General features: G+C 46.9%; 2 protein-coding genes and 1 non-coding gene across 6 annotated transcripts; 2 read left to right on the forward strand and 1 right to left on the reverse strand.

The window, feature by feature from the left end:
* Positions 1–419: 419 nt before the first annotated feature.
* On the forward strand, positions 420–13,477 carry klhl21 (kelch-like family member 21). 3 transcript variants are annotated; one of them, XM_086159915.1, is made up of 5 exons: positions 420–578; positions 6,427–7,511; positions 9,442–9,847; positions 10,947–11,019; positions 11,209–13,477. In XM_086159915.1, the coding sequence occupies exons 2-5, from the start codon at positions 6,485–6,487 to the stop codon at positions 11,530–11,532; spliced, it is 1,830 nt and encodes a 609-aa protein (XP_086016041.1). In that variant the 5' UTR covers positions 420–578; positions 6,427–6,484; the 3' UTR covers positions 11,533–13,477. The 3 variants fall into 3 exon arrangements, with proteins under 3 accessions (XP_086016041.1, XP_086016042.1, XP_086016043.1); XM_086159916.1 differs by lacking the exon at positions 420–578 and adding an exon at positions 4,917–5,994; XM_086159917.1 differs by lacking the exon at positions 420–578 and adding an exon at positions 6,100–6,236.
* zbtb48 (zinc finger and BTB domain containing 48) lies at positions 13,056–20,058 on the reverse strand. Of its 2 annotated transcripts, XM_086159914.1 has the most exons (12): positions 19,674–20,058; positions 19,265–19,570; positions 18,100–18,842; positions 17,481–17,779; positions 16,806–16,911; positions 16,618–16,710; positions 16,465–16,551; positions 16,207–16,361; positions 15,993–16,129; positions 15,756–15,920; positions 15,592–15,680; positions 13,056–14,822 (listed from the first exon to the last, which is right to left on the reverse strand). In XM_086159914.1, the coding sequence occupies exons 3-12, from the start codon at positions 18,805–18,807 to the stop codon at positions 14,466–14,468; spliced, it is 2,196 nt and encodes a 731-aa protein (XP_086016040.1). In that variant the 5' UTR covers positions 18,808–18,842; positions 19,265–19,570; positions 19,674–20,058; the 3' UTR covers positions 13,056–14,465. The 2 variants fall into 2 exon arrangements, with proteins under 2 accessions (XP_086016040.1, XP_086016039.1); XM_086159913.1 differs by having other exon boundaries at positions 19,265–20,058.
* On the forward strand, positions 15,076–15,148 carry trnar-ccu (transfer RNA arginine (anticodon CCU)). Its single transcript has one exon. It is a non-coding gene; the product is annotated as a tRNA-Arg (tRNA).
* Positions 20,059–21,588: the final 1,530 nt, after the last annotated feature.

Genomic DNA, 21,588 nt, shown 5'->3' on the forward strand with positions numbered 1-21,588 from the left:
CATTTGGGGTTCTGTTAAAAATAAACCAAGGAAAAAAAATTCAAAAGACTCAAAACTTTTTACTATCTGAAATTGTTAGTAGTGTTAACCATTATATTTGGTTCTAATTTCATAAACGCAATTTAGATTTTTTTTGTTAATTAAGTCACTTATGAATTCAAATGGGAGAAAGGGGTGTAATATCACTACAACAACAACAACAACAACAACAATAATAATCATCATCATCATCATAAAAATAATAATAGTACATGTAAGGTGCCCATCAAAGGTGTACGTGCGAATACTATACCCCCCCTCCCCCCAGAAGGATTATCTAAAAAATGTAAATAAACAATCAGATAATCTGCTTTGTAAACAGCGAACTGGCGACGTGCTCGAGGTCCGCCTGCGCACCTCGCGTTTCCGACCCTTGCGGCACGTACTTGAACGCGTCACGCAGCGGCAGCGGGATGATGGCGCAGAGGAGGCCGGAGAAAACAGCGGCAGCGAACTTTCACCCCTTCTATCTCTCCGACGCCCGGGCTCGCCGTTTCTTGTGAAAAATTGAAAACACGCGGCCAAGAAGGAAAATACCGGTAAGTAGATTTTACCTCTTAGGCTTTTTTATATCTACATTTCGGACATCGGTACCCCCCGTCCCCGGTAGGGCGGTTAACACAAGGCAGCATTCGAGAAAACTAGCGTTCCCTTCCAGGCATCGTGTGAACGAGACACTTGTTAAACGACATCAAATGCTTTTTGAATTAAAATAAGACTTATTCTGTAGAAACCCCGCGTTGCCTGACATACGTTACATCCCAGATTAACGGCTTTCGTTCGGTTTTAAACGGTTGTTTTCGGATTTAGTTATATTTAATGCGGGAAGTTGATTAGCCGGTCAGAAATTGTTAGCATGTTTTCTCCGTGTTGTTGCGTCATTAGCATGTTTATGCTAATGTACGGAATTCCACCGAGTTAACCTCCGTGCGTGTGTGGGTCCTCTGGCTTGTATTGTTTGTGGTGTTATTAATGGGATAATTACATTTACTCCTTAATTTAAAATTACTTGTAGCGACAGCCTGCCCTCTAAACACCGTGCCGATATCACTATAAGAAGGCGATATTTCACTATATCGATTCGGATCGATAACTCATTGAAGTGATAGGCATATTTTTACGCAAATTCGTCAGATTTTAGCTCCTTTCAATGTGTCAACGTTTAAAAATGTGCTCTCACTCATCCCATATGGATGGCAGGAATCCAGATGTTGACTCTGGGGTGTTTGGAAGTGTCCTGTCATCTTCTAGTAATCAATAAGCTGATTGAGTCCTGATAAGATATGTGCCAAGTCAGGAGGGCGGCGGGGGGGATCACAGGAATGCAGGGGGCAAATAAAAGCATGAATACTTGGATGTCTGAGTCAGGACCGGTGATTTTCCGGCCCAGTGGGGCTCAATCCATCCTGGGGAGACCGGTTGCGAGTCAGCGGTCCAGAAATGTAAAACTGTCCAAAGGAAAAAAACAAAGATAGCTTAATTTAGAAAGTTACCCAGGGACGAGTCAACCCTAAAGTCGTTATATCTATGCAGATCAGTTATAACATGACGACTACCCATGTGAGGGTAGGGGTTTCCCTTCTGCCTACCAAATAGCTCTGGTCCATTGGGGCATGGACTCCATCTGAACTCTGAAGGTGCTCTGGAATGGACTCTTTTGTCCAGCACATTCCTACATGGCCAGTTGGACTGAGATCTGGAGAACGCACAGGCCAACAATCTGAACTTGGCATTATGTTTCGGAAACCATTTCAGATCCACTTTATTATACCGTTGGAACATAACGGTCACTGAAGACAAGGACGGGAGCTTGGTTCTAGAGGAACTCCAATCGAGTCATCAGTCCGCCGCATGCTGGCTCCAGAAAGTCACTGACATCCTAGTGCCCATTTTTGAAGTACAACACATTAAATTGAGAAACTAATGTGTTCCCTGGTTGACTTCTATATTTGTCTAACTGGCCTGCCAGTGGCTGATTGGTGTAAATCCCACCAACACATATATATACAGAATAAAACACTATTTTGAACGGGCTTCAAAAGAGTCCTGTCTCTGACAGTCCAGAATTTCCTGTCAGGGAATCAAACAGGTTCCAGGCAAATTGGGAAAATAAATCGTGATTCATTTCAAAGGCCGATGTGTGATGGCAGTGCAATTAAAAGACTGGATTGAAGGTGCTTTATATTCAGGCCAAAGTAATGAAGCCAAACCGATGTCTGTTCAAGATCTTTCTCCACTGCGTGGCAGTTTGCACAATTACAATATTTTGCAAATGTGTTGAGCAGCAGATTCCAAAGTTTCGAAACAGAGGGAGGTGTAGAAATGTTTTGATATATTTATGTCTCCTGGTGATGGAATAAGCTGCTTTGAATCTCTATAAAGGTCCAGTTATATGTCAAAACAAAAGCCATCTAGAAACACATAAGATTTTGTGATTTTTCTGCGAAACCACTAGAATCTTGAAGTATTAGACTGTTCATGTTTTTTGGGTCAAACCCAGCGCTCGTGTATGTTCTTCTGTTTTCAAATCTCCGATGCGGGCCGGGGTCAGCTTGACATACCAGGGGTCCCGGTCCTGTGTTTGGACTGCCTAGTTCAGTGAAAGTTTCCTGTTGCAGCCGGGCGTCCCGTGCACAGCAATAAGCTTTACTGCGAGTCAGCGCTTCTTGATTCATGGGCATACCGAGCACGTGTCCACTCTTTCTGCCTCCTGATCTGAGCGGCTTTGAGACGATCTTTAGGAGGGGGATGAACTGGGAGTGTGTCGTTCGGCAGGCCGGGTTGCCTTTTTATGGCCTTGCGGGGCTTTGTGTGGCTGACGGATGCCGTGGACTCAGCCTTCCGGAGAGCAGCTGTCAGGGTCGCTGCTGGTGAGCCATGTGTTTTTGAACCGACGCAGTATCTGACACACTTCTGCGTTCCTTCAGGTTGTCACTGTTCCAGAATACTGCAACTGATTGTACTACTAGTAGAGAAACCTAACACCGCACCACTGTCAGTACCACAGCAAAAAGAAAATGTTAAGTTCTTGCCATGCAAAATAGACTAATTTCCATTTTTCATTGTCTTGAAAAGGTGTCTAAACAAATTGACTTTATAATTTTATGCTAATAGACAGAAAAGGTAAAACTTGTTACAGCAGTTTTTTTCCACAGAGAAATAACAGAGGAATCTGTCCGCACATCAGCAACAGTTCACTTGATCCACGTGCAGGTCTGTCGCAGCACGGCCTAGAGGCAAAACGCGGCCGGCCACACAGTTGACATTAAACGAATCAGACCAGTCATTTCTGACGATGTATCCAGGAAGGCTGGATGTGTCAGTCAAAATTTCTTTTGTGGTCTAACCGTGAAACAGTAAGTGCATGAATGTACTAAAATGAATGCCTAAAACAGTCAAGACTTGTTTTTTTGCCAGCCACTACAGATTGCGATTTTCGATTGAATTCCAAAAACTCTGCAGCTGATGGGGATATGCCATCGATGTCTGTTGAACATTATGTTCACATTGCAAAAAAAAAAGAAAAGACCCTATTAAGCCTGATGGATGGATGTGTGCGTTTGTGACTCGCTAACTTCATCCAGTCGGTGCCTTCAGACCAGAGCGGTGGCAGAGTCAGTGCTTGGTATTGTTTGTGTGGCCACAGACACGCTGGTTCCCCAAATACAGACATAAACCCTCTCATCAGCCATTCCCAGGAATAGAAAATAACAACCATCCTTCAGAGTTTTGGCCAGGACGAGTCGTCTCACTAACCGCATTGTATCTCTGCGGGTGTTTCCGTTCCTGGACGTAGCTGCGGGTCACGGGTTGAGCCCGGACTCACGGTGTTTCGGGTACGCGATGAAAGACGGCTCGACATGTGAGTTTCATCTGGGCTCGTATTCACGTTGCCGGCTGTTTGGCGCTCCTAGCCCATACCAGCGAGATTTGTCTCCCCTCACCTTCCCTCCGCTCAAACACCCCCCTCCCCTTCCTTTTGGGAGTATACATTTCTCTCTGCTATTCTCAGAGTCTGTTGTAAACACACTTGATTGTACGTTGCGCGGCATCCCGTCAGTATTTGGAAGCCTCCGTCTGTTGGATCATTCGATGAAACCATAACCTCCCCCTCCCCCCACTGACAACGCGCTCAAATTGCTCAGAAACAAGTGCTTTTGTAAAAGAGGAGGAAAAGCAGGCGGCGGGCTGAGACATCTCATCACGGCCGGGCGAAAAAGGAAAATCTCATCGGCTCCCATAAGGAAATACCATCAGCCCCTCTGACAGTGAGACAAGTGCTTATGCAGAAGTCTGAATGGCGTGTGTTTTTGTCGGTGCAGGTCTGCGACCCCCCTTCGTCTGCCCTTCAGCGGGGCAGCTTGATCCCTCACAGAGCTGCAGAATGTGGAACGCAGCATTGTCGAACCCCAATGAGGAATGCATGCAAAGCTCCCCGGCCCCGGGACCAGGAGCTTTACACAAATCTCCGAAAGGAGATACCTGGGTATTTTCGAGCGCGCGTGATCGTCCCCGTCCTCTGACAAGGAGCGTGGATGTGAGAAACGATTGTTCGCTGAAGAGAACGCTCGAAATCTAACCCCCCACCTTTTCAAAGGTCAACTGCACCACTCAAGTGAAATGAAAAATTTTCAGGTTAATATGCCATATATCAGCCACGTTCAAGGGCCCCCGTGTTTGACAGGTAATCGTATGGTATTTGCCTCGGCGGCTCTGAGCTGAAGAGGGATGAAAAAAAATCTGTTTCCAGTATCGTTCTATCTTTTTTGGCCGAGGTTGAGAGCGGCAGTTGTTACCTCATCCAAAGGGATTATGTTTCCAGCCCCCTCTCTGGGTCGGTCTGTTAGCAGGATTACGCAAAAGTTCTTTGATTTTTTTTTTTTTTTTTCTTTTTTTTGATTTGTAATTTTTTTATAGTTGAAACTTGGTGATGAGGAGCTTCACATTTCAAGTTTGAAAGAGAACAGATCCAGAAATGTTGGACTCCAATCCACTTTTGATGCAGGGATCCTGAGAAAACCTTGAGAACCTTAAAACAGATTTTTTTTTTTTTTTTTTTTCTTTAAATTTGGCCAGACATGGTGAACATAAAAAAAAAAACTAAAATGAGATAACAGCCGAGAAGTTCTGGGAACATTCTCAAAGTATTTTCATTTTTTTCAGAGCGGCCAAAATTGGATCCGCCGAGTTCAGATCATATCGACACTCGAATGAATAGAGCGTTTCGAATGCGGGTTTTTTTTCATTCATTTGTTTTAATGAAACCCAGATTTTTTAAACATCAGAAAATAGATGGAGAGGATGACTGACGGCTGCAGTCCGAATAGGGAGAAATTGACTCCTCCGATCCCTGAATCTCCCAAAAGCTGACACTGCTTCGGCCAGATTAGGATTTCCATTTAATTTCTGTTAATTTTTCCCCCCATAAACACATTCTAGTCAGCAGGACACGTGAACATCAGGCTATTGAAAAAAAAAAAAAATCTGCCTTTTCTGGGAAGATGTGGAAAGTCATTTCACCTGAGTGCCTCTTGGTTTTAGAATCTCGCACCCGGCTGTGAATGTGAATCGATCGCTTCGGACATGTTGACCGGCGGTCGTGGCAGCGCCGCTCTGACCCGCCGGAGGTGCTCACTTTGTTTTCAGGATTAATAAAGACCCGTGTCGTGATCCCGTTTCCTGCGGGCGAAGGTGGAGGCCCCCCACCCGCCGGCTTCTCTCCCAAAGACCACTTACTCATGCTGGCCGGCCACAGACACATACCGCCGGGGTGTGGGTGGTTCACTGCAGCTTCAGGCCACGGCATACTAGGTGTTCCTCCTAAACCACCCCCATCCCCCTTCACTGGAAACGGACACTGCTGGTGTATTTATAGACCCGGAGCTCAAGCAAGCTCTTTTTCTTTATCGCGGGCAGAGAAGGAGATCATATTGGCCGGAGCCGGGCGTCACTGTGGTAGGTTCCCTGACGACGTGGTAGCTTCTAGACTGCCGTGTGACTCTGCTTGCGAAACAAGTCTGAAAGGGGCTCTTACAGGTTATAACCCCCACCGGATGGTTTTTTGCGGCCCGTTAAATCTCTGGCGCATTTTGGCCGGCCAGTCTTTTTACAGCCGTCTGTGTTGTAACAGTGAGGTTTACTGGCGGCGCTTTGCTTTCACTGTGTGTGTTTGAGGCGTTTTTTCTGCCGCCGTGCTGGTAAATACTGCATTTACGTGTCACTCGTGTTTGATCTTTCAATGTGACTTATTTGCTGTTAAACTACACAGAGGCCTGATGCTCTAACAGTTTCTAATGGTTTCTCTGAAGTGCCTGTTTGAGATTAATGTGGGGTTTCATTTTTTAACTTATCGTTCTCTTGTTTATTTGGTGCTTTCGTTTTTTTTAGATGTAAACAGCATTCTGAGCGCAACCCCAACAAACCAATACACCCAGAGAGAGGAGAGATGGAAAAGCCAATCTTACAGACGCAGCCGTCCACCCTGCCCTTCTTCGACACGGCCCACGCCTTCAACCTGCTGCGGGGGATCCACGAGCTCCGCGCCGAGCGCAAGTTTTTCGACGTGACCCTGTGCGCCGAAGGCCGCGAGTTCAACTGCCACCGCACGGTGCTGGCCGCCGCCAGCACCTACTTCCGAGCCATGTTCGCAGGGACGCTGAGGGAGAGCGCAATGGACCGGGTCGTCCTACACGAGGTGTCGGCGGAGCTCCTCGGTCTGCTGGTGGACTTCTGCTACACGGGCCGGGTGACGGTCACGCAGGATAACGTGGACCTCCTGCTGAAGACAGCCGACCTGTTCCAGTTCCCCTCCGTCAAAGAGGCCTGCTGCGCCTTTCTGGAGCAGCGGCTAGACGTTTCCAACTGCTTAGAGATTCAGGACTTCGCGGAGGCCTACGCCTGCCGGGAGCTGGCGACCAGCGCTCGCCGTTTTGTCCTCAAAAACATCATGGAGTTGGCCAAAGGGACGGACTTCGAGCGGTTGCCGTGGAAGCGCCTGCTGGAGTTCGTCTCCGACGATGAGCTGTGCGTGGACAAAGAGGAGACGGTTTATCAAATCGCGGTGCGCTGGGTGAAGTCAGACCTGCAACGGAGGCTCCACTACTGGCCCGAGCTGCTGCAGCAGGTGCGACTCCCGTTCGTCCGCAGGTTCTTCCTGCTGGCCCACGTGGAGAGCGACCCGCTCGTGTACCTGTCGCCCACCTGCCTCCGAATGGTGAACGAAGCCCGCAGCTTCCAGTCCTGCGAGTACGACCGCCACGACCGGCCGTGCCACCGTATGCGGCCGCGGCCCTCCACGGGCCTGGCGGAGATCCTGGTGGTGGTGGGAGGCTGTGACCAGGACTGTGACGAGCTGGTCACCGTGGACTGTTACAACCCGCAGACGGGTCAGTGGCGCTACCTGGCTGAGTTCCCCGATCACCTCGGAGGAGGCTACAGCATAGCTGCGCTGGGAAATGATATGTACGTCACGGGTAAGTACCAACCAATCACATGGTTTGATTTGATTAGTTTACCTTTATCCGCTTGATAAAGTCCCCGTGCCATATAGCACAATGTTCAGTATCAGCATTCATCATGATATACCTGGTCGAATCACGTGACGTCATCTGTTTATTAAAGTTAGTTTTTGAATTGGTACACATTAAGTATGCTTAAGTGCGTCTTCATGTCTATTTATATCACAGCAGCAGCATCCAATAATGAATCTAGTTTAACTGTTGTTGTACTGGGAATATTCATACTATGGAATATTTGCAACGCTCACAACCTCTAGTGAAAGTTATCGAGAACGACTTGAAACACAACCAGAGCGTTTTCACAACAGTGGAAAAACAAATCTTTAACAATTCAGTTTATGGCTGATTTATGGAAACAAAAAAAGTCCAGGTTATTTGGATTGTCTATACAAAGGAAGGATCGGGTCGGAGCTATTTATCCAAACGTCTTAATATATTTAACATTCGAGTGGAACCGAATCCCGGTCACGACACAAACATTCCTGTCTGACCGGTGGTTTCACACACACAAAACACACATTCTGTGTGTCAATTCAGGTAAAACGTGCACCTGAATATCGTCCACGTTGCCCTTATCTTACTTCTGTCTGGCTGAGCTTACTGTCCAGCTGTAAATAGTAGTTTTAGCGGCAGTCTTCAATTTCAAACACACAGGGGATCATTTGTGTGCCGCTCAAAGCTCCCCGTGGCGTCCACTCGTCACCGCGGCGGCATGAATTGCACCCACTGTTCCGGGTGAAACCCCCGTCCAGTACATTTCCATTCCGGCTGCCTCCCGCTCCTAAACAGCCATTGAGCAGCGATTTATAAATAAACAGCAGGCTCGTGGCTCCGTGCTCAAATAAGTCACGGTGAAGAAGGACATGCTGTGCTGCCAGCAGTGACCTGCACTCTCATCCTCATCTTCACCTTCATCCTTCAGGCCGACAGGAAGGCCGGTGTCGAACGATTATCTCAGAGCCGGCGACTCCTGTCGCAACAGCAGGGACATTTCGCAGCGTTGGCTCAAATAACAGCACCATATTATTGCATAATGTATCCTTGCAGATTGAGATTATGTTACCGCCGGTAGTGTATTTAGATGAGCTGTTACCGTGCTTCTAATAGGGATGTGACACACCAATTTACCGTAGGGACAGAATTACCAGTGCTTGTGAATCCCGATCAGAGCAAGTGAGTCAGTTGTCAACCTGGGGGATGTGATGTCGCGCTGAGCTTCCAGAAAAGTAAAAAATGTTGGGGGTAAAAAAAAAAAAAAAAACAGAGGTCGCTGGTTTGGTTTACGAGGGGCTACCAAAACTGTGATTTGGCCGGAGCGAAGCATCGTCGAGGTTCAGTGAAAGTTCAGGCTGTTTCTTGTAGTGCTGCTCTCTCATTGCTCATTCTCTCAAGAATCCCATTTTGACAGAGGTGTCTCTTCCTCACTGTCAAGTCACTGAACTTTGATTAACACAACAAAAACAAGGCTGTCTTTTTTTGGGGGGGGGGAGTTGGACTTTGACTGTAAATGAAATGTCCTTTTGTTTCAAAGAATAACCGTCAAGCCAGGGCCTCATCTGGCCACGGCCTGATGCAAATTAAGTGTTCATTTCCTGCAGACGTCTGAAACCGAGCGGGTCGGCCGGGGATATTGACGCGAGCCCGTCTGAGATTTCGTGCTTGCTGGTTAAAAGCAGCTATTTCTGTCTCGGGCGCTGACTCAGTCCCGGGCTATTTGGACTGACGCGGTTCTGGCTCCTCACCCGCTGAAAATTACTTATGACTTGTTTGTATTTACATCCGCGAGTGGCCGGGCCGGACAGAACATGCCGAGTGAAGAAACAAATCAATCCAGCACGTATTATTCCTAAATAGACTTTAACGCTGGTGCCCTCCTTTCCCGCAGGGGGCTCTGACGGCTCCCGCCTCTACGACGGCGTGTGGCGCTACAAGTCCAGCGTGAACGAGTGGACGGAGGTGTCTCCCATGCTGAAGGCCCGCGAGTACCACAGCTCCTGTGTGCTGAAAGGCCAGCTGTACGTGGTGGCGTCGGACAGCACCGAGCGCTACGATCACGCCCTGGACTGCTGGGAGGGGCTGCCCGCCATGCTTCACCCCATGGACAACTGCTCCACCACCACCTGCAACGGGCGACTCTACGCCATCGGCTGTCTGACCGGCGAGGACACCATGGCCGTCCAGAGCTACGACGCCGACAGCAACCGCTGGTCCATGGTGAACTGCGGACAGCTGCCCCCCTGGTCCTTCACGCCCAAAACGGTGACCCTCAATGGCCTCATCTTCTTCATCAGGTGAGCAGGAAGGACACCGGACTGTAGACGGCAATTCTGTTTTCCTTCATCACGGTGGAACCTCGACGTACAAGTGCATCAATTTACGAGCTTTCCGAGATACGATCCGTCGTTGAGGGTATTTTTTTGCGTTGTGATACGAGGCATCTGGATCACCGACGTGTCATTCATTCACCTGTCTGTTAAGCGGCGTTTTAAAAAACAAATCGTGACGCACTTCCCACCACAAGGAAGCCCAGTGTATAACACGAGCGAGGTGAGGACTCGTCCATGAAGAGATCTAGAAGTTGTTGTTGGTGAGATACCGTGAGCGAGAGCATCATCTGTGAGAAGGCACAGGACTTTTACGGGGATTTGTTAAAGCAGATGGCACGAACGTCAGCAGATGAGGCATCAGAGGAGTCATTCAAAGCCAGTCAGGACGGTTTGATCATTTTATAAAGAGGAACGTTGCTATATTAAGTTTAACAATCCAGTGTAGCATAGTGTGCAAGTTACATTTAGCAATGCATTGTAGTAAGTTAAGCGAGAGGGCACCAAATAACAAACTCCCCCAACCTCCTCCACCACCATCTTTGTCCAATCTTCAAGGTAAATACACTTGATAACACTAGTTCATTTTTTTACATTCTTTTTATCGTGTGTTACTGTTTTTTATTCATTAGTTGTCACTTATGAGGCACATTTTTTCTTATTTAAAGTCACGTGACAAACGCAGGGGGCTGGAAGGGATTTATAGCGTTTCAATTCATTTTAATTGGGACATTTTATTTGCTATACCGGCAAATTGAGTCATGGGCTCGATCACGGAACAAATGAATCTTGTAAGTCAAGGTATTCCCGTATATTTATATTGTAGTTGTAAAAGTAATTCAATTGTATACATTTATCACGAATCATGGAGCGCAGGCTCACATTACATTTATCAAACAGTCATAAACATGACGACAACCATCCGATGCTCCATGTCTTCTGTTTGCCCGCTGGCAAGATTTGACGGGGCGAATGACAAGATTTATTTTTGATGCCGGAATTGAGCAATAATCCGAGGGGACGTAAAGCGCCGACGGATCTGACCGGGGCGTGTTTGTGTCGACAGGGACGACTCGGCCGAGGTGGATGTTTACAACCCCCAGAAGAACGAGTGGGACAAAATTAGTCCAATGACCCAGGTTCGTATTCCACATGGGGTTTGTCTCCTGGCAGAAAAGATGTGCGGCGCCGCGGTCAATCCCAGGCCGGTAGTAAATCAGTAGATTAAGATGATGCTGTTTTCACAGGAAAAACTACACATGTTGATAGGACTTTTTCTTTGATTTCTGGGAATTGTGCTGAAAGCGTAACAAACCCCCTCTGTCCAGGTCCACGTTGGAGGCAGCGTGGCGGCGCTGGGTGGGAAGCTCTTCGTGTCTGGCGGCTACGACAACACATTCGAGCTGTCTGACGTGGTAGAGGCGTACGACCTGTCCACGCGTACCTGGAGCGTGGCGGGGCGCCTCCCGCAGCCCACCTTCTGGCACGGTAGCGTCAGCATCTTCCGCCAGTTCATGCCGCTGGTGTCCAGCACCTTCCAGCCCGCTGATGCGCCGGAGTCCAACGCCATCCAGCTACACCGGCACCAGCGGCACCAGGCGCTGCACAATCTCAACAACAACCTGAACCAGGAGGTCAATGCGGAGCACTGAGCTTTTCCCTCTTCCCCCGTGCCATCGGTAGTTTACTGTGAATTTACCTCATCACTACGCTGAAGGTGTTTCAAGACTGAGCATGTTCAGTCCGAGCTTCTCGATCACATGACTGTCAAATGCATCACCCAGGGTTTTTACGTTGGAGACAACCCGGGAGCTAACGCAAAGGGAAACATTTCATTAACATTAACATTTCATTAAATCAGCCGTGTCCAGTGGCGTCCAGAGACCGGAGCCGAACCAAAGATGGCAGGACAATCAGATCCCCACCCGTCCTCATGCGAGGACATTTGAAATTCCTCACGGAAGGGCAGCATGATGTTGTTGGTTTTTTTTTTTTAATTGTCTCCCGATGTGGTAGACAAAGAACAAACTGTTTTCCACTTGCAGATTGACATTAAACTTAAACACTATGTGTCATTTAGGTCTGTCAGCTAAAATCTATATATGGTTTCCACCAATCAGCCAAAACCACTTTCCCCGCGTGAATTCGGGCTTCGATAATCAACCGGAGCAGGCAGCTAGTTTTTTCCGTTTGGCTTTGGTCGTTTGTAACGGCCAAAAGTTCAGAGTCTTCGCCAAGTTCGCCGTCTAAGAACGGCAGCTTCTGATCAAAGAGCCTCTTTACTACTGTAGTAATCAATGAAGTATTTTACTCTAGTCATGTAAGGCAGTGACACGTTGCCATGGCGACCATCAGGCAAACCCGTTTCACAGTTGGCAGTCCAAAGAAAGAACCAACTGATTTTTTTTTTTTTTTTTTTTGTTTGTTTCTTAATTTACATTTATTTAAAAAAATAAACCCTGCCGAGCCTGTTTACATTCCAGAACCAACCCCATGGATTCTGACTGATCGGACAACTCGACCGAGGCGAGCGGAGCTTTTGCCGGTGCACCGGGTTCGAGGCAGAGCGATATATTGGATCCACAGAGCCCTTACTGGTACTTGGGAGTAGCAGATGTTGATGAAATTGATAATATACTCTGTGTTTGTGTGTGTGCGTGGATATGTATATATTCACATATACTCAAGCACCCAGCTCTGTGAGCAAAGTGTACTGAAACATAACAATATTCATTACCCAAAATGCCAATTACTATAATGTTGGTCATATACATTATATATATCTATATATATATATATATATATATATATAGAGAGAGAGAGAGAGAGAGAGAGAGAGGGATTTAAAGTAGCTTTTAGGACTCAGAGCTAATGTCAACACACTACACTGTTAGAAACAGAAATATGCACGATAGACGTACGTCAAACCAACAACACAAAAGACTTGAAATACAAATCAAAGAAATCTGTCGGCTCGGCCGCGATTGAAAGACGTGTTGTATTTCAGCGAGTTAACAACTCAAAAGCAACCCAGTACAGAAGCGACCTTGGTATCCCGCCTGTCAAATGTGCATGACTTTTTTTTTTTTTTTTCTCCTTAGAAAAGATGTATTTATAGGGGTGTTGACTTATTTTTTGTACCTTTTTATTTATGGATATATCAGCGCTGTTGTGCTGGAGGGTGTTGCTGCCTGTCGGTCGCTACATTGCAAGCAAAGGCCGAAAAGTCGGCCGTTTCAACTGGAAGCGTAAAATAAAAAATAAAAATCTCAAGACGCTTTTCACCTTGACACAAATGGCGTTTGAGCAGTAAAAATGTTAACGCGTCTTTGAACGAGTTCCCTGTAAATACAGTGTATTCTGACGCCCCGTGTTTGATGTTTACAGTGTGGTTGCCATAGAAACCGCAAGCAGGTCTGCCGTTTATTTTGCCGAATTCTGAAGAGCAGTATAGTTTGGTTTAAGAAAAAAAAAAAAAAGAAAAAGAAAAATGAGATTCAGCCGAGTGTGAAACGACAACAACTGTGTTATGTTTTTTTATTTTATTTTATGAGCGCTGGTAAAATGCAGTCTATAAAGTAAAATGTATTTTAAAAGTATTAACGTGTGTCGCATCTTGATTTGACTCATGTTCATTTAAACTGCGAGATCGGTGTTTTGGTTCATGTCTCACTGCATATCTTTGATATCCAGTATTAGCAATTACCGTAAATTCAACTGACAATCAAGCAATTCACCAAATTGGCTTTATTTCCTGAAAACATTTTCATTGTTTATCCTGTCCAATATCTCCTCCTCTCCTTTATTTACAGGCTCAAACCAAAATCCTCTCCTCCCTTCAGCCAGGAAGACTCGGCGGTGCAATGGAAATATTTATCTGGAGGCCCGAAAGACGCAATAGAAAATCTTCAAAAAAACAAAATTTACTTTTTGTCTGTTTTTATTTGACAGAAGCTCCATTTGTTCCTTATCCAAAAGTTCCAGACGTGCATGTCCTCGTGTGGTCGGCCCATGCAAACACTGGCGTCACCTAGTGGCTGCAGCCTTGCTGGACCAGTAAAGCAACCTCCCTTCCCATCCTCCCAAGTGTTTCTGCCTGTGTGAGGTCAGGGGTCAAGCAAAATCAAATCAGCCAGAATAATTAAAACTTTGTGGGCAGAAAATTACTTTACACTTAATATGATGGATCTGTTTTTCTTAAGTAGTAGACAGTTTTATTCCCTTAACCATTGCTTGCATGAATTATTCTACATGATCATTTTGTCAGCTTCATTTTCTATTAGTTTTTAAATTTTTTTTTTAGAAAAAAAATGTCTTCGTTATAAAGTTAATTATTTCCAGGTTTTCTGGTAACTTGGCTTATTCGTGGGTCAGTTGGCTAATATTTTTTTTTTCTCAAAAATTGCTAATTTTTTACCATATAATTGATTTTTAACCTGTTCTGGGTCATTTCTTCGCGACACCATTATTTTTCAGGAATTTTTATTTCTGACGCCGGTAGCGAATGCCACTGATTTCTCAGCAGCGGTTTGCACGAACGACCTCTGGCGGTATGTAAAGGTCACAGCCACTTGGTTATGTACCCTCAGGCGTTTCCCCCGGGCAGGTTTCCCACCACGCCGTCATACTCGAAGGCTTTGGCGCTCAACTGCGTTTGCTGCAGGACTGCCGGCACGGAGAAACCCTCCACCGCCTCTAGCTCCTGACCGGCCGCCGCCACGGTGGCCCCGCCCGACTCGATCACCACCCTCACGATGCAGCTTGAGCCCAGGGCGGCGGTTCCTTCTTGTTCCTGGACAGCGGCTTCCTGGACGGCGGCCGCCTCCTCCTCGGTGACCAGAGCAGCCTCCACTTCCTGCACGACCACGTTGCGTAGTTTCCTCTGGCGGGGGTTGTAGTTCTCCGTGCGCTTGTGGATCTGAAGGTGGCGCCGCAGGTGAGCCTGAGAGAGACCGGTGTCCCCCAAGAAATACTGATAAGTAGATGATCTTTTCAAAATACAAAATGTATTAAAACTATGAAGAATCAATAATGATTAAATACTCCCATTCAATATGTTGACAAGCTAAAGGCCTTGATCAATTAATTCAAAGAAACAAATATCTGAATCAACATCCATAGATCTGAGGATCAGCTTCCGAGCACTTTGCCCTGAGGCTGCCGAATTTACAGTGCGCTGCTACGGCAACGGTAACGCCCCAGTGGCCTAATGGATAAGGCACTGGCCTCCTAAGCCAGGGATTGTGGGTTCGAGTCCCATCTGGGGTGTGAGTATCCAGGATAATCCTGGTTTTTCTTTGACACAAACAAACTCAATTCCCCTTCATATATGGTAATTCCCTGTCTCCAGATTGGCAGAATTCAGGAATGGGAATATAGGAGATACAATGGCAGGTGTAGTGGGCCAGTTCACTGGTCCACCCAGTGGCCAAAGTGAAAATTGTGCATAAACTCCTGCATCAACAGCAGTTTCTTTACTTGTCTGTCCAAAATATAGCATTTAAAAGACAACCATTAAGTTATAAAACAATAATACCTGTCAAATGTATACTTATTCAATTCTTTTAATTAAAGAAATCTTTTTTTTTTTTTTTTTTGCAAAAATTATGAACACATGAAATCCCCTTAAATATTTTGTAGAAAATAAAACACGAGAGGAAAAGTTACCAAATGAATTGAAATTCATGAAACAAAGGTTCCCTGGATCCCACCTGTCGGGTGAACTTGTAGCCGCAGTCGACGCACTCGAACTTGCGCATGCCTTTGTGGCGTCGCAGGTGGACGCGCAGCTGCTCCTTGGCTGCGGGGTGACGGAACACATGCGTGATTCGATTATCGACGGCGGATCGCTGTTGATCACGAGGCGGCCGTTCACCTTTGAAGGTTTTGCTGCAGATGTGGCAGCTGTGCGGCCGGCCCTCCTCGTGCTTGCTGGCCTTGTGGCGCAGCAGGGCGCCCTTCTCTGTGAAGCGTTGCTGGCAGGCATCGCAGGCGAACGGTCGCTCGCCGGTGTGCGTCCGGTGATGCTTATCCAGGCTGCCTGAGGTCACATGACACACAGCGCATTTTATTTTTCGCTATTTGGCGGTGGTGGTGGTGGTGTGGGGGTTACCTTGCGTCCTGAAGGTTTTCCCGCACAGGTGACACTGATAGGGCCTCTCGCCGCTATGTACGCGCAGGTGCATGTTGAGGTTGTTCTTCTGCGAGAAGGCGTGGCCGCACAGGTTGCACACAAATGGCCGCTCATTCCTGTGTGGACATGAAGGTCAGATCACGCGGCCTCAAAGCGGCGCGGTTGTCGGGACAAAATAACGCCCTGCCGCTACCTATGGATGGCCTTGATGTGCATCTGTAGGCCGTTCCGGCTGGAGGCGCGGTGACCGCACTCCTCGCACACGAAGGGTTTTTCCCCGCGGTGTTTGGCCGCCTCGTGGACCCGCAGCTCCGAGCGGGTCAGGAAGGTCTTCTGACACTGAGGACACTGAGCAAGGAGCCGCCTTTCATTCCAACAGGCAATATTCTTTGCATCTAAATATGTTGGAAGCAGATTTCTCTTGGGAATAAATGAATCTGATAGGACTCACGGCGTGTGGTTTGGGGAAGCCATGGACTTTCATCATGTGAAACGTCAGGTTCTTCTTATAGAGAAATTGCTCGGGACACGTCGAGCACTGAAAGAGAGGTGAGTGAGGCTGGTTTTAAAAGTGTGTGTGTGTGTGTGTGTTTGTGTGTGTTACCTTGTACGGCATGTTCTCAGTGTGTGAGACAGTGTGGACCCTGAGCTCCTCTTTTCTGCCAAATGTCGCCAAGCAGGTGGTGCATTTGTACGTCTGCCGTGACAATCCAAACAAACCAAACAAATAAAACAATGAATAGACCAGACAGCTGGTTGGCGTTGGCGAACCTCGCCGGTCTCCTCCCTCACCTGAGCTGTTTCGCAGTTCCTGAACTCGTGCATCACCAGGTTCTCCTTCCTGAAGTACCTCTTCCCACACTTGAGGCAGGCGAAGGGCTTCTCTCCTGTGTGTCGTCTGTCCGGGAAACAAGTCAGCTTCAATATGTATGCGTATTCATAATCTTTTTTTTTTTTTGTCAGTTTTCTTCATTTTTGAACCTTCTTGAAAGTTTCAGGCTGATTTTTTTTTTTGCTGCTTTCACAATTATTGTTTTTTCTTTTCTCCAAATTCATGCAGATGTTTCTGTATTTTCTCACCCATTCCTAGGTGACTTATGTTTATATTTCTTTTTTTTGTAATTCCAAGCTAATTATTACTAGAAATCTTAATCATTGTTGGCTAATTGCTGCCTACCGCTGGCTCAATCTGGCCCATTAATGTATTATCTTACCATTTAGAAAAAAAAAAACAAGGAAATTATATTGCAATTATATTGCCATTTTTTTCCAAATTTTTTTGGAAATGTTTCTTTAATGTTATTTGAAATTGCCAAAAAAAAAAAAAAAAGAAAAAAAAGAAAAAAAGGAAATTCTAGATTACTTTTAAAACTACGCCGGTATTGTCTCAGGAAATTTGTGTGTGTATTTTAATTCATCGGTTTTTAAAAACTCCATCAAATGACCATTACGGGGAACCGTACGTACCTGTTGTGTACTTTGAGGTAGTACTTGCTTTTGAAGGACTTGTCACAGGTGGGACACTGAACCGAGTCCTTCTTGGTTTCCCCCTCCGCCCTTTTATCCCCCCGATCTGACTTGCCCGGCGCCCTGCGTCGCCGCGCCGTCGACATGGATGGCGACGAGGAGCGAGGCTCCTCACCAGGCAAGTACTCTTCATCAGAGTCTCCATTGTTCCTCTCCAACTCCCCGTCATCGTCGCCTTCCTCCTCCACAAGCTTGACGACATCCTTGCCACTGTGGCCGTCCAGCTGCGGGTCATTGATCTGTTGACGGTGGAACAATAAACAAAGACTCACCGCTTCCTTGCGGGGGTCCAAAGTGGTATGACCTGTATTGGAAATTTATCTAGCCCAGCTTTTAGTAGGTCTCTTACTGTCAAATGAGAAAAAAGGGACGTATAAAGAGAATCGGATACAGAGTCCAAACGTGACTCGCGCCACGTTTGGGTGTTTTTATCGTCTCCACCACTAGGGGGTGAACGCCCTCAAATTGATAAATGAGGGTAAACGTCAGCTGCCTCACCCTGAAGATGTACGTGAATTTGCCACTCTGTAATAAAGTTTAGGGGAAAAAAAGTTCATACCTGGGTTTGACCCGGCAGCTGATCGGGGCTGCGATGCTCGGCGTCTACACCTTCTTTCTCTGAAGGAAGAATCTGCGGTTTCTTGCTGGAGTTTTCCGTAAAATCAGTGACGCTCTCGTCCGTCACCAGGCGTCTGGGGCCTTTGACCACCCGACCAGAGCGGGTGGTGGTGGCTGTGGCTGTGGCTGTGGCTGTGGCGGCGGCGTCACTGCTCAGGCCTGCGGGCGCCAAATCAGAGCCGGACTCCTCTTTGGTGATGAGATTCTCCTCCAGGGCGGAAACGCGGGGAGGATCCGCGGATAATTTGGACTTTTTGGGTCGGCCTCTTTTACGCTTGAGGACGGCGGGATCTGCGGGGGTTTTGTGGAAGCTCTGGCACAGAGCCAGAGCGTCCAGGACGCAGAGGCTGGACGCCGCTTGCCGCACCTGGTCCAGGTTGTCAGGGTCCAGCCTCAGGTCTCCGGTGTAGACGAAGTCCAGCAGGAGCTCCAGACCGTCTTTGGGACACTCCTGCAAGCTGAGCTCCACGCAGGGGGCCGAGGAGACGCCCGGCTGTTGGAACAGCTCGCTGAAGCAGGCTAGGATGTTACGGTGGGCGAGGTAGACCGCCCCGCCCCCAAGATTCAGGGCCGCGTCGCAGAACCTCCCCGCCGCCCTCTGCTGGTTGAGGGAAGACAGGACACGCTGGGCGTGTTCCGCACTGAGCATCTCTGTGGCTCCGGTGCCGAGATGGCGTCCAGCACCTGTATGTAAATGGATACAAACACGAGAAATGTTATCCCGCAGCGACCTGTGCACGCCACTCCTTACTGTCACGACTTCTCAGGTGGAAATGTACAACAGCTCAAAATGGATAGCATCACTAATCTGAAAATAAGAAACACTTTGGGCATGCTATGAGTCCCCGGATGGTATATCTAAGTCACTAAATATTCATGATAAGACTTTCATGTTTGGAATAATTAGAATATAAACTGAATGACATATGACAAGCATTATATTTTAATTTACTTGTTAAAAATATAAGCTCGCAACAAGAAAAAAAAATGACTTCGCCTTTTAAATATAAAGGACTAATCTTTGGTAGACATTTACATGTCGTTTCTCTAAAAAATTAAATAAAATGAAATAAAGATTGCTGCAGTCCCCTTGACAGCCAACTCACCTCGGCGCTATTCCCCCGCACAAATCTTTAAAGACGCTCCCTTAGCGAGTCTCCGACTCGACAGGTGCCTGCGGCGATCCACATCGGCAGGGCCGGTGAAAACCGATTATTTGCCCGTATTTTGCTAAAAGCGACCCCCAATTTGGAGGTGCCGAAAGTAGATTGTGTAAAAATAGCAAAGTCAGTGTTGTTTTCGCTTCTTGTAGGCCCCTAAATGCACAAGGAAGAGGATGTGACGTATCAGAGGGCGAGCCCCGGAATAGGTTTTTCTTGTCCGTTATCAAGCGCCAACACGAAGGATATTAACTGCAAAAGAGCAGAAAAAATCTTAATCACCCTGTCGCCTTTTTATGACATGAATATATTTTGTAACATTAACTAGAATAGATACTAGCGTTTCTGTTCTCACGTTCTAGTAATTAAACGACTCCGTGTTAGACTGCGGTCGTCCATCTTCTTGCGGCGTCTGTTTGTGGCTCACACATGTTTGCATGTTAGCCTGCTAGCAACGCCGAAGCCGTAAATATCACAAAAATCACGCCTCTTTATAAGAGTTGGCTCATTTCCGGTGTTCTATATTGTCTCTCACAAACGAGCCGGGTTTAAACCCCCCGACTATATAAACGAATTAACATTAGCCGGTTGGAGATGTGGCGAAGCTAGCTCGGTATTGTCAGATAGCGCCGGCAACTTCACGCAAAGTGTTAAAATGAATGTCGCTCCATTGTCCGAAACCATGGTTCGTCTTTGACGGTCGCTGCGCTTCTATTTCCCCTCCTAAAGATACCTAGAAAGGTGAGTATAACGGTGACACTTTGCCTGGTTAGCTCCCCCTGCCTGCTAGCACTGTTAGCTTAGCCCCCCCAGTGTTGACAGACGTGACGCTAACGTGTCGAGATAAGTTGTGTTGAAAAATTAAGTAACCTCTGATTCAGACACACACCCGAATCAGTAGAAAATACGTTAAAATCTCCAGGGAAACGAGTATTTATGCAGGAGTATGTTCATTCATTTATGTTTTATTTATTTAATTTCTATGTTCTAATGAAATATACGGTTTTCACGTATTGTCCACACTGCAATGACTAGTTCTACGCCCATTTCAGTATTATTGCTTAATTTACCAATAATGTATCATTATTATTTACATCCCCCGTGTCAGTTGTGACCAGTTGTGATCCTGTTGTTGTTTTGAGACGTCAGTGTCATGTCAAATGAATATTTTTGATTTTACTATGAAGTCGTCTTCTTCTTTCGACTTTTCCCTTCAGGGGTCACCACTGTGAATCGACCTTCTCCATCTAAGCTTATTCTCTGTATCCTCCTCTCTCACACCGACCACCTTCATATCCTCTCTCACCAAGTCCATAAATCTTCTCTTTGGTCTTCCTTGAGACCTCTTGCCTGGCAGCTCTGATTCCAGTATCCATCTACCAATATATTGACTATCCCTCCTCTGTACATGACCGGACCATCTCAGTCTGGCTTCTCTGACCTTCTCTCCAAAACATCGAACATGTGCTGTTCCTCTGATAGACTCATTCCTGATCCTATCCATCCTGGTCACTCTCAAAGAGAACCTCAACATCTTCATCTCTGCAACATCCAGCTCTGCCTCCTGTCTTTTTGTCATTGTCACTGTTTCTAGGCCATACGGCATCGCTGGTCACACCACTGTCTTGTACACCTTTCCTGTCATTCTGGCCGATAGTCTTCTATCACATAGTACCCCTGACACTTTTCTCCATCCATTCCAACCTGCTTGGACCCGTCTCTTAACCTCTTTTCCACACTCTCTGTTGCTCTGGACAGTTGACCCCAAGTACCTGAAATCCACCAACTTCTTGATCTCCACTCCATGTAGCCTCATCGTTCCACACGAGTTCCTCTCATTCACACACACTTGCTGCGACTAACTTTCATTCCTCTCCTTTCCAGAGCATACCTCCACCTCTCTAGATTTTCCTCTACCTGTTTTCTGCTCTCACTACAGATCACAATGTCATCTGCAAACATCATGGTCCACTGAGATTCCTGTCTAACCTCATCTATTAGACTGTCCATAACCACTGAAGGGGCTCAGAGCTGATCCCTAATGGAGTCCCACCTCCACCTTGAACTTCTCCGTCACCCCTACAGCACACCACAGCGAGCATACATGTCCTGCACCAGTCTAACATACCTCTCTGCCACTCCAGACTTCCTCATACAATACCAGAGCTCCTCTCTTGGTACCCTGTCAAATGCTTTTTCGTGGTCTACAAAAACACAATGCAGCTCCCTCTAGCCTTCTCTGTACTTCTCTATTAGCATTCTCAACGCAA

The sequence above is a fragment of the Fistularia commersonii genome, chromosome 14 (assembly GCF_037954325.1).
Source record: "Fistularia commersonii isolate RoL2024-O1a breed Wild chromosome 14, RoL_Fcom_v1.0, whole genome shotgun sequence".
NCBI lineage: Eukaryota > Metazoa > Chordata > Actinopteri > Syngnathiformes > Fistulariidae > Fistularia > Fistularia commersonii.

Excerpts from the sequence above, each read along its gene's own strand:
- zbtb48 (XM_086159914.1), bottom strand. The coding sequence starts at position 18,807 with ATGCTCAGTGCGGAACACGCCCAGCGTGTCCTGTCTTCCCTCAACCAG. Across the intron at positions 16,552-16,617 it reads CTGAGAACATGCCGTACAAG|TGCTCGACGTGTCCCGAGCA; the intron begins GTAACACACACA and ends CCTCTCTTTCAG. Across the intron at positions 15,921-15,992 it reads GAAAACCTTCAGGACGCAAG|GCAGCCTGGATAAGCATCAC; the intron begins GTAACCCCCACA and ends ATGTGACCTCAG.
- klhl21 (XM_086159915.1), top strand. The coding sequence starts at position 6,485 with ATGGAAAAGCCAATCTTACAGACGCAGCCGTCCACCCTGCCCTTCTTC. Across the intron at positions 9,848-10,946 it reads GGCCTCATCTTCTTCATCAG|GGACGACTCGGCCGAGGTGG; the intron begins GTGAGCAGGAAG and ends TTGTGTCGACAG. Across the intron at positions 11,020-11,208 it reads AAATTAGTCCAATGACCCAG|GTCCACGTTGGAGGCAGCGT; the intron begins GTTCGTATTCCA and ends CCCTCTGTCCAG.